Source organism: Heterostelium album, assembly GCF_000004825.1.
Source record: "Heterostelium album PN500 unplaced genomic scaffold PPL_contig1, whole genome shotgun sequence".
In the NCBI taxonomy this organism is placed as follows: Eukaryota; Evosea; class Eumycetozoa; order Acytosteliales; family Acytosteliaceae; genus Heterostelium; species Heterostelium album.
The window spans coordinates 128,351-140,184 of record NW_008805078.1 but is presented as its reverse complement, the minus strand read 5'-3'; the positions used below and the strand labels follow the sequence as shown (position 1 = coordinate 140,184).

General features: G+C 33.3%; 6 protein-coding genes across 6 annotated transcripts; 4 read left to right on the top strand and 2 right to left on the bottom strand.

Annotated features, from left to right (window-relative positions):
• Positions 1 to 265: 265 nt before the first annotated feature.
• Positions 266 to 2,348, top strand: grlL (PBP1 domain-containing GABA-B-like receptor; the record flags this gene model as incomplete). The annotated part of the gene is made up of 2 exons (XM_020571922.1): positions 266 to 1,114; positions 1,179 to 2,348. 2 exons carry the CDS (start codon positions 266 to 268, stop codon positions 2,346 to 2,348), a joined length of 2,019 nt encoding a protein of 672 aa, XP_020437780.1.
• A 525-nt stretch (positions 2,349 to 2,873) lies between these two features.
• Positions 2,874 to 4,906, top strand: PPL_00901 (uncharacterized protein; the record flags this gene model as incomplete). The annotated part of the gene is made up of 7 exons (XM_020571921.1): positions 2,874 to 3,044; positions 3,155 to 3,358; positions 3,467 to 3,485; positions 3,568 to 3,634; positions 3,725 to 3,831; positions 3,924 to 4,558; positions 4,628 to 4,906. The coding sequence occupies 7 exons, from the start codon at positions 2,874 to 2,876 to the stop codon at positions 4,904 to 4,906; spliced, it is 1,482 nt and encodes a 493-aa protein (XP_020437779.1).
• A 109-nt stretch (positions 4,907 to 5,015) lies between these two features.
• PPL_00900 (uncharacterized protein) lies at positions 5,016 to 6,653 on the bottom strand (the record flags this gene model as incomplete). Its single annotated transcript, XM_020571920.1, has 1 exon — positions 5,016 to 6,653. One exon carries the CDS (start codon positions 6,651 to 6,653, stop codon positions 5,016 to 5,018), a length of 1,638 nt encoding a protein of 545 aa, XP_020437778.1.
• Positions 6,654 to 6,732: 79 nt separating this feature from the next.
• On the bottom strand, positions 6,733 to 8,367 carry PPL_00899 (2OG-Fe(II) oxygenase; the record flags this gene model as incomplete). Its single annotated transcript, XM_020571919.1, has 3 exons — positions 6,733 to 7,865; positions 7,941 to 8,052; positions 8,125 to 8,367. The coding sequence occupies 3 exons, from the start codon at positions 8,365 to 8,367 to the stop codon at positions 6,733 to 6,735; spliced, it is 1,488 nt and encodes a 495-aa protein (XP_020437777.1).
• A 235-nt stretch (positions 8,368 to 8,602) lies between these two features.
• Positions 8,603 to 9,123, top strand: PPL_00898 (uncharacterized protein; the record flags this gene model as incomplete). Its single annotated transcript, XM_020571918.1, has 3 exons — positions 8,603 to 8,640; positions 8,702 to 8,988; positions 9,074 to 9,123. 3 exons carry the CDS (start codon positions 8,603 to 8,605, stop codon positions 9,121 to 9,123), a joined length of 375 nt encoding a protein of 124 aa, XP_020437776.1.
• Positions 9,124 to 9,773: 650 nt separating this feature from the next.
• On the top strand, positions 9,774 to 11,810 carry PPL_00897 (uncharacterized protein; the record flags this gene model as incomplete). Its single annotated transcript, XM_020571917.1, has 1 exon — positions 9,774 to 11,810. The coding sequence occupies one exon, from the start codon at positions 9,774 to 9,776 to the stop codon at positions 11,808 to 11,810; it is 2,037 nt and encodes a 678-aa protein (XP_020437775.1).
• Between the last annotated feature and the right edge of the window lie 24 nt (positions 11,811 to 11,834).

Below are 11,834 nucleotides of genomic sequence, written 5' to 3'. Positions count from 1 at the left end.
CAGTGTGTCTTGCTCATCACACACGCACACACTCACTCTCACAAAAAAGATAAAACAAGAAATTTAAGGACGTTAAAAATAAAATCAAAGATTTGATTGATTCGTTCGTTGATTTTTATTTTTTCGAATCCAAAACCAATCAATCACAAATCAAAATTTTCCATTTTATATATATACTATACACGCTCGCTTTTATAAATCTAAAATGTATAAATCTATAAATATTGTATTATTACTTTTATTATCCAGTTTGATTGCGGTCAAAATGGATGATACCGTAAAGGTCGAAGTCAAACTGGCGGTATTGTTGCCAGGTATGATTGCTGATCTCGCTTTCAATTACATGGTCAATCAAGGTGCCGGAAAAACCGAACAGATCATGAAGGTCTTCAACTCTACAGTCATTGAGTCACTCAACAACTACGACGACGTCTACAGCAACATTGAAACATTGGTCGACAACGGTTACAACTACATCATGACCAGCGATCTCTCACAACAGGAAGCCGCCTTTGACGCCGCCAACCGTTGGAGTGTCAAAAAACAAGTGTACTTCTTGATTCGTTCCGACGGTAGTTACTCGTCGAAATCGACATTGGTATCGACCTACGACATCAATCCAGTCTCGCCATTCTACATGCTCGGATACATTGCCGGTTTGCAATCGGCTCAGATGACCAACAAGATCGGATTGGTCGTTCCAGGTCCAGACACTGAGAACTATTACACTGCCAACGCATTCTATGCCGGTGCCAACAAAGCCAATCCAAACGCCAAGCTCTACACTGTCTCCACTTCATCGTATGACGACGCTGACACTGCTGGCGGTGCAATCGATCGTTTGAGTAAACTCAAGATTGACATTGTCAGTCAATCGCAAACTAGCAACCAAGTTTGTGAAGCATTCGTACACAATGGAACATTCGGACTTGGATCCAATGGATTCCCATACGAATCGATCCTCGGTGGTTCCGTCATCCAGAGTATCGTCATGAATTTCGAGACCATCTTTTCCTACGTCGGAGTCACAATTCAATACCAAAACTACACTCAAAACGATTATTATTTAGATTTCAATTCTGGTTTCTATACATTGGATCGTTATTCATTCATTGTAAGTTACAAACCACCAACTTTTAAAAGTTTCCAACAAAATTACTAATAATATTTTATTATAGGTTGATGATAATTTCAAATCAATGTCAAATGCAGTCTATAATGATTTGAGATCAAAGAATGCTGCCGATCATCCATATCTTTGTAATCCATTGAACAAACCAATGTTTGGAGATAATTGTATCAAGTTTGGACAAATGTTGGGAATGGAGCAATTATACAGTCAAATCGATGATCAAGGATACTTTGCTATGCCAACCACTGAGATCTACGATCGTAAGCAAATCAACTCTGCCTTTGTTTCGGTTTCCGCCATCCAAATCGGTGTTGCCTTTATCTTTTTCGTGCTCTGCATCGTCTTTAAGAAGAGATTGCCCATTCAATACTCGAACATCTTGTTCTGTTTCGGTTTGGGATTCGGTGCAATCTTGGTGCCAATCGGTGTCATCTTATTCAACACTCACCAAAAGACCACCGGTATCTGCACCTCGCGTATCTGGATGTTGTCACTCGGTTACAACTTCCTCATCGGTCTCATGATCATCAAGAACACCCGTATCTACTTCAAGTTCAAACAACTCCTCGAAACACGTTCCGACGAGATCTCGCCAATTCCACCCGCGCAAGTCTACAGCTGGTACACCGGTTTGCTCCTCGTCAACATTTTGCTGCTCGCCCTTTACACCGGTGTCGGAAACCCCTCCAACCACGACTCTCTCGGATTGGACGGCATCGGTAAATACGAGTACACTCAAAACTGCGTCAACAACAAAGCCGGTGACAATATCATCTATGCTCTGCTCGTTTTCCACGGTTTACAGTTGCTCTACGGTTGCTTGATCTCCTGGAAGACAAGAACCATAGATCTCGAAGAGTTTGAAGAGACACACGAATTCGCCAGTGCCATCTACTTGATCAGTTTCACACTGTTCATTGTCATCCCATTGATGGCCGGTATCGAGAACCAACGTTCGCGTGACGCCATCATCTCTTCGATGGCCGTCTTCACCACTTTCACAACATTGCTCATCATTTTCGGTTCCAAGATGTGGAAGATCTACAAGCCAGTAGAAGACGACGGTCTTCCACAGATCAAGATGCAACAACTTCCAGACAAACGTCGTGGAAAGACCTCACCATACAATCATTCGACACTCACCAAATCAGCATTCCTCACCGCCGTTGTCAACCCAACAGGATCATCTTCATTCAAAGATCCAGCCGATAATTAATATAATAACTAAAAATAATAACAATAATATAATAATAACAATAATATAATAATAATAATAACATAATAAAATACGAAAAAAAAAGAAAAGAAAAAACCAGATATAATTGTAATATATATAGAATAAAATAAATTTATATTTTTTTTTTTAACAATTCTTTTGAATCAAGTGTTCATTTCTAGTTTTATTTATAAAAACTGAAATAATTAAGATATAATATTAAAAAAAAACACACAAAAAAACCTTTAGTTATATCTCTGAGTTTGAATTGCTGCATCACATTTTTCTTCTAACCACCAACCTAACAACATTCACAGAAAAATGTAAATTTTAATTTTGTTTTTAATCACACGAATTAATTATTTTTTTTTTTTGCAATTTTTTGTTAATATTTGCAAGGTGATTTGATTCCTTTCTTATTCATCTTGAAGTATTAATAGAAATAAAAGATAAAGTGTATAATATATTGTAATAAATATTTATTTAATCATTAAAATTAGAAATATAATTAAATAAACAACAATCATGATCAACGGTGGCGATGATGTTATCAATAATAGTCCATTCCTCTTACATTCAAAAGTTTGTGAAAACAATCTTAATGAAGTAGTTAGATTACTTAAAATAACATTCTATCGTGATAATATTGATCTTAGAGATCTACATGGTTATCCTGCATCTCACTATGCTATACATGTATGTTTTAGTTTGCTTGTTTTTTTATCTGTTTGTTTAATAAAAATGTTTTAGAATAATAAATACTAATAAATTATAATAATAATCATCTATTCATTCATTCATTCAAGTTTGGATATAAAGAAATATTACAAATATTATTACAAAATGGAGCAGATCCTACCAAGAAGAGTTTAGCAGGTTGGTCATGTATGCAAGAGGCTCTCGGTAGATGTGATAAAGAGTTGGTTGCTATCATTCTACACGCTACTAAATTGAAAATACATAATGAATTCAAGAAAAGAATACCAAATCTATTAAGTGCTTTAAATAATGTTTGTATTAATATATCTTTATATTATAAATTGGCTGAATATATTATATGTCTATATCAAAGTTACTAACTAAATATCAATTATATATCAATTAAATTTACTTATTAGATTCCTGATTTTGAGATGGGTATGTAATTTTAAAGTTTTTCTTTTGTTGATAATGTAAAATGTATGTTAACTTTTTAACATTTTATTTTATTTTTATAAAGATTTGAAATGGGAATTCAAAAGTTGGGTACCACTTGTTAGTAGATTCTGTCCATATGATAATTATAAGTAGGTATTTATAATATTATAATAGAGGGATTGATTGATTGATTATATATTTGTTTCATTTATGACTAACATTTTAAAATTAAATAATAGAATCTATAAGAGAGGATCTTCATTTAGAGTGAATACAACAATTACAGGTATCGAGGGTATTACATTCAAGAGAGGTGAATTATCTTTTATTTTCAATGGTGAACAACGTATGTATTTAATTGTAATACTATGTTATATATGTTCTTGTGTAATTTTTATAGATCATTAATTTAATGAATACATATGTAATGATTTGTAGAGAAACTATATTCAGTTGATTTTGGAAAGAAACAATATGCTGAATTATCATTGGCCAAGGCAACGGATGCCAAAGCTGTGGAAGAAGAGGAAGTCGACATCCTGTTGAGTGTAAAGAATATCAATAGAGTAAAGTTATTACAGGATCAAATTGTTTTCTCACCTTCAAAGTCTTGGTTTGGCAATGAAAAGTTTGAGCGTATTGGTGATAATCATGGATGGAATGCAAAGATCTACAATGTCTCTGGTATAGATTTAAAGATAATGTCAAGAAAGAATCGTTTGGCAAATGGAAATGGAAAAGAAAAAGATAAGGATAAGGAAAAGGATAAAGAGATTTGTGATTATGAGACCAATACTACTACTACAACGACAACAACAACTACAACCACCACCTCCTCTAATGAAATTACACCTACATCATCAACTGATATTCATCATCATTTTCAAAGAAGAAAGGATCTAAAGATCAGAGAGAGCTCTATGAAGAGTAAGATTATGACAAAAGACTACTTTGCAGTACCACAGAATTTCGATTTGAAGTATCATATCGATAATATCGATAAATCAAAGATAAAGGAGACCGGTTTGTTGTGTGAAGGCGAATCTGTCAGTGTTAAAAGTAAAAACTTTGAGGTAAGATTTCATTTTAATCTTCTAAAGTATTGTCATCATTTACTAATTTAAATTTATTTTCTTTAAAAGGGAACTATTTGGATATCAGATGAGTTTCCAAGAAAGATTACAGATTTACTACCGATATTCGAAGTTTTGACACCAACCAACAAATTATTCAGTCGATTGAATGAGTTTGTGTCACTAAAGTTCCCATCGGATGGATTCCCAGTGAAACTCGATTTCCCTGTTGTACCAACCATCACAGCAACAGTGACATTCCAAAACTATGTAGAGAGAGAAGATATCAAGCCAGATTTGTTTGAGGTTCCAAGAGACTTTGTAAAGAAGAAGAGACTTACAAATTAATAACGAATTCGTCTGTCGAAAATATTGACACCAAATAAATGTTCAAACTGAACTAATATTTTTAAATGTATACGATTCGAATTATATCTTTTTTTTTCTAAATTTTTATTCATTCTTTAGTTGTTGTTGTGTTTAGTGGTGGTCGTTGAAAAGGGGGAATAGCAGGAAGATTGACAGGTGTGATTGGTTGTTTTGCAGTCAGTTCATTCAATCGATTGTCGAGAGCTCTGTAATAGGTTGTGATGTAATCATCGTTGCTGAGCTTGCCAATGGCCTCTTGTGGAAAGGCAGATCTACATCTCGTCAGTGAATCGATGAATTCTTGGACGTATGCATTCAAATATTCCATGGCTGGTTGTAATTTGGTGATTGCCATTTTGTAGCGTCTATGTCCATTCTTTTGATAGCGAAGGAAGTTATTGAACTTTACAAATGCATTTTCGATATGAGAGAACGAATCCAGCCTACAATTAAACTCTGTTTCTTTATCTTCAGAGAGAAGGAAAGATGCTGCTGTCAAACATTCGCATTTCGGCAAGATGCAAGTATAGCTTCGTTCTAATGGATATGAATATGATCCCATAATGCCATTCGAAGATGGATACTTGACATTGGTGGCACTTTCGAAACGAGAGAGTATTGCACGACACCACACCTTACCAAACAACCTGATCTCTTCGATTGTGCAACTTGGTTCCTTGAGTCTTTTGTTCTGACTTTCACAAAGAGCGAGAAGTTCATCGGGTGTCGATTGTTCACATATCTTGTCAAGAAGTTGCACATTGTTGGTCGTAAGCGAAATCTCTATCAATGTAGTTAGAGTCTTGAGTCTCTGATCTCCGTAGGTATTTTTGGATAGCTGTGTAATAATGAGGTCTATCATTTTCATCAAATGATTAAGATTAAAGTATGACTTATGTTTGAGATGGTATTGATAGATTTCTTCCAAGTTACCAAAAATATCGTATCTATGTTTGCAATACTCTGAACAAAGTGAATCGACAATTTTATCGATATAGATATGCTTCGTATCAGAACTTATCTCGTTGGAATTGTTTATGAAATCCATTGTTGCTGGTACACCCTTCCATTCTTTTGCCTTGAGAGATACATCAACCATTGAATCAAATATTGGATTGATTGTTTTCAAAAGTGATTCTGTTTGTTGTTGATTGCCAATCTTGTTGAGTATTGATTTGATCAGATAATATGTTTCAAAAATATCCGATATCTTTGATGATGGACTTTTCTTAAATGCCTCTGATATTATTGATTCTAATTCTGTTGCTGGAATTGATTCTAACTTGATACTGTCATTATTTTTCGATTCTAACTTGATATTATCGTTATTGTTCGTCTCTGACTTGATTCTATCACTACTGGTTGAATCTGCTGTAAAGGTTTCGTCGATTTTACCAATGAATGTTGGTTCTAATCCCATTGATTGTTCCAATAACTTAAAGAATGTCTTTGATCTGGAACTGAAAAAACAATGTTTTGCAAATGGTGCTAATGATTTGGTGATATACTCTTGTTTACCAAATTTTGCAAGAGTATTGAAACATCGTGAAAGCTTGTCCAACAAGTGAGTATCGGTAATTCTGCGTTTGGCAATGACTCTGCAAATCGAGATGATTGAATCTGCATGTTCAATTCCATTTCCTTGTGAATAGAGACTGTAGAAATGATTAATTAAAATGGTAGGGGTGCTTTCAAGTGAACTATATCCACCTAAAGAATTAACCATTTTGCTGAAACTCTTCCTCTTCTCATCCAGATTCGAGTAAGTCTTTTTTTGAAACACTGTGAACTTACTTTGTTCACCATCAATGCTTTGTGTATAAATTCAATTCGAGATCCTTTACCAAAATGATTGCACTGTGACTGTAAAATCTCTCAAAGGTGGTTCCTTCGTTTCCAGTATGCTCTATCTTAGGATCACCCCAATCCCAATTTTCTTTATCGAAAGATGGGAATATGTCTGATCCGCCTGCTTTCAAATTCAATCTGGTGTACTTTTGGTAGGTTCTAGCATCTATCAAGTGCGAAAATGTAAGATGTACTTCAGATTCTTCAACAGTAAAATCTTCATCAGAGCAGTCATAGTAACCGTAGTTATCATTTCCATATCCAGACTCTTCCATATCGAGGAGACCAATGAGACATGAATAGCCAGCGCCACTTGCAGCATGTAGCAGATTAGTTGCGATCTTTGAATCTTGTCCTTTGAGGCACCTTATGTTATATTGATTCTGAGTGTATTCATGTTCAAAGATGTAAACCAAACAATTACGTTCTGGTTTTTGAAAAGCTAACGATAAATATTTACGAATGTCAGCGATAATCTCTTCATTTTTCGAATCAACAGGTCTAATGAAAACATCTTCATCACTACTGCTACTTGACTCTTCTTGTTCTTCTTTCTTGACATCGATCATCTTTTGTTTCTTCAATACATTGCCTTCGAGTTTGATTTTTGGTTTCTTTGTGATCAGGTCATCGTTATTGAGTTTACCAGATCGACAAAGATTGTAAACCAAACAAACACGATATCCATCAGTGACTTCTTTGACTTCATGTTTGATATCTGCATAGAATGCTGTGTATCTCATGTTTGAAATACTGTTATTCTCCAATGATACGGTGACAGTCTTTCTAGCATGTTGAAGAATGAGATCACCACCAGTATGAACAGATGGTAGTGATATGACCAATGTTCCAAACATTCTCTCACCTTTCTCACTGTCTTTATGTGGCTTGAAGAATGCACCTTTGTCATAGATCAACATCTTGTATAACTCTGCTTCGATCTTTGTTTTGTCAAGTCCCAACTTCTGACCAACTGTCTTGAGTGTTCTCTCAAAGAATTGATTCCATTGATTACCACCAAGGAATTTAAAAGAATCAGGTGATAATTGCCATACTTTTCTGATGTTTGTATCGGTAATTGTTTCAGTTCCTAAAATAATTTTCATTATTAATTCATTGATTGATTTCGAATATCATGTATATACATAAATGATATTCAACATACCTTTTCCATATGGAGCTCTGATACATTTATCAATGATCTGTTTCACTTGATATACTTGAATTGGGAATGCTAAAACACCAACATCATTAATTTCAATCCTTGGTGGTGCAACCTAATATATTTTCAATGAAAAAATAAAGTTAATAACAATCGAGCCTTATTATAAGGTCAATGATGTGTTTACCTCTTCTTCCCCCACATAATAAAAAGAACCAGCTTTCTTAAATCTTTTCAAAGTGTCTGTTAAAACTTTGAATAGTTTCTCTTGATCATTTGCCAACTGTTCATCACTGAACTTAGATCCTACTTTTTTATTGCTAACAATATTATTCTTATTATTGTTATTGTTAACTACTACGTCATCTTCACTTGATTCTTCTTCAGAATCATCAGATATTTCGACTATATCATGTGGACGTTTAAACATTGTAACTTAGAATGAAAATATTGAAAGAGAAAATAAACAAACAGAACTCAACATGAATCTATTTAAATAAAAACTACTCTAATAATTATCTTCGCATGTTCAAAATGAAAAAATAAAAAAAATGTAAAAATTAAAAATTAGTGGGGTTGATGTGTTATCAGAGTGGTTTTTTTTATTTTATTCGATTTATGGTTACAAGAAAGAGCCTGTTTTGTTTTGTTTTTAATTCAATTCAATGACAGATGGAAAAAAAATTAAAATTTGGGTCACATGGTAAAATAATAGTTTTCTTTATTGGGTTGTATTATTATATTACTTTACTTTATCAATATAGTATAGACTTGTTGTTGAGTTTATGTTTACTATGGGTTACAGATACATTCGGTGTAGATTGCCGATCATGGATATCAGTCCCGACTCCAAGAAGATGTCCAAATTGCAATAGCGTATTACATGGAGGTACAGTTGTCAGTAATCCTAATGAACCAGACTACTCAGTGGTTCAATATCACAGAGGTAATACTAATAGAAATCCATATGGTGGAAATCCTTTTGGAGGAAATTCTAATGGTGGAATTGGTTTTGGTGGAAATCCTTATGGTGGTGGAGGTGGATTTATTGGTAATCAGCCATGGTTTTAAATGTATTAAAAGTATATTGCTAGTTTTTTAGTTAGTTAAATACAGATTAAAATTAATAAAAATAGATATAATTCTTGTTTACGAATGGAGACAGGTGGTCACCTTTCAAAATTAAACAGAAAAATAACAAATATCATTGAGTTAAATAAATAACTATTCATTTATTAAATATTTTATATTTCTGTAAGAGAAATTTTACTTGATGATTCCTCAGAAAGGTGTTAACTTGCTGTTACATTCAAGAAAAAAATTGGTATGAAAAAGTTTACTCTCTAAAATTTGAGTTTTATTTTTATCCCTCATGAGGGAGAATTTTTTAAAACCATTTAACAAACTAATTGTTCTTTTGTTACTTTTATAAAATCAATAATAAATAATAATTCTTAACAAATAATTTTATTGAAAAGTTACTTTAATATAAATGTCATCAATGCCTAGTAGCAATGGTACGAAAAAAAAAAAAATTGTTGCTGTTTTTAAAAAATGTATTTTTCTAATTTTTTTTTGTTGATAGATGCAATAGATATATGTTTTACAAAAGTATTTCAAAATAAGATACTTCTTCAAAAGCTACTGAATCATGTGAGAGAAGATATCAATGGTCATTCGGATCAAGATGAAATGTTCTTATTTACAAAGCGAAAGTACAATCATTGGTGCAGAGGATTTGAAATTCTTCGTAATAATCATATTGGTTTGTTTGTTGACAAGATTAAAACAGGTCGATATATAGAGATCTCGGGGTCTGACATATCAAGTTTCTGTATGAAAGTAAAGACTATCAATCAATTTATGGTGGTGTACAACAAGTACAGAGACACTCTATTTATGTCAAGAGATTTGATATCAAATGCATGCAGAGTTGGTAACATTGAAATTGTAAAGATACTTCTCAATCAAACATCACCGATTAAACTTAAAAGAGATGGTGCATTTAAAGGTGCTATGTTAGGTGGTCAAGTGGAAATACTCGATTATCTCGTGGAGAATGGAATTGATCCTATCAATGAATTGGACAAGAAGATAATGGATGATTTAATCAATTACCCAAAGATCCAATCAATCGAATGGTTATTTGCTAAATTCGGTGAGGATATCATCATGGAAAAGTACAAGACTACCCTCGGAGCTTTACATTTCAATCCACAATTGAGCGACGATAAAGTATTTATCTATCGATTATTAAAGAAACATGGTTATACTTTTGGTCCAAAGATAATAGAGCCGATCATTAAAGCCAATCTCTCTCTCAGTAATTCTATAGAATTATTATCATATCTCATGGTTAATAAGGAGAGCAATCATCTTGGAGTTACCTCAGAAACAGATACCAAATACCTCTTATCAATGAAAGAGAGTATAGTAAAACAATTTCCAATTCCTGAATCACCCCTGATTGACAATCTTTGTTATAATCTCATACTTCTTGATGCTATGTATCATCATCACAATGCATTATACTCAAGGAATTATATTGGCAAAACAGTCTCAGAAATCGTTAGAATTAAACTTCAATTGGCAGGTCAATTAAATATATCAAACCAATCAATCATCGATGATATTCTATCGAAGATCGTTTCACTCAATATGAATGTAGATGATCGTGGAAATGTAGAAGATGAAACCAATCTTCGAAAGACTCTAACATTATTATTCAATCATGGATCTCGCAATCAAATTGAGTATCTTGTCAATAGAATAGATACCGATCGATCAATCATTGAAGTACCTCTTCAAGAATGTATTTATCGATGTGTTGCATCACTTTTCGAAAGAGAAGATGGTAATCTTGCAATTGAAATGATTGAATACATAAAGAGAGTTTTCACCAAACAAGGTTTAAAGTTATTCAGAAACTTTAAAGAAGATCGTAGAGACCATGGAAATTCCTGCATGAGATATGAAAGATCACATCAGAAACCTGGATCAAAAGAATCAATTCTTTATCTCATGGATAACCTTGATGGATGGAAACTAGACTATAATGACTATGAAACTACTCAGCGATTTGGTTCACTCATTTTTGATCAATTGGTAATGCGTGGAAAAGTTATCAATGAAGATGGATCACTATCATATGAAGCATGGCATATTATTGAAAGATCAAGAACTAAGCAGCAATTGGATCACATTTTGAAATATGAAGGAATCATCCAAGCAACAACTGAGGATCAATCAAGATGGAACAAAAAGAAATATAATGCAATTGATTTTAGAATCAAATATGCACCAACTTTTCATCGAATGTTTCTTGTTGGTATCGGGATTGGTACATATCATTTTTATCAAGTACAAACGATAGAATTCCTCAATTGGTTGACAATAAATGCCAAGGGTTTTCTAAAGATTGATCAAAAGATAATTCAAGATCCAGAATTGATCTTTCATGTCTTGAAGAACAAAATCTTCTCAGATGTTAATCTCTCTTGCTTTGATATCAAAGAACTAATGACAATTAAGCAAAATCCAAATCTATTAAGATTCATCTATGAAAATCACAGATCTCAATGGAATCAAGCCGTTAAAGACAACTTGTTGGATATCCTTCAAAGATCATCGAACGAAATTCTTGACCTAATATTCGGAATCGATCCCTATGCAATGAAATTATTAACAAACAATGCCCAGAACTTTGTACCAAGGCTACATGAATATTATTACGACACATTGTTTTGGATGCATAGAAAAGGAATTCATCTTTCTTTGGATGAAACCATCAAAAAGTTTGGTGATCCAACTGGTATTCTAAAATTGATTTCTGATGAAACCAAAACAAACAAACGCAAACGCAAACCAAATTAACATACATGATATCTCTACCTGTTT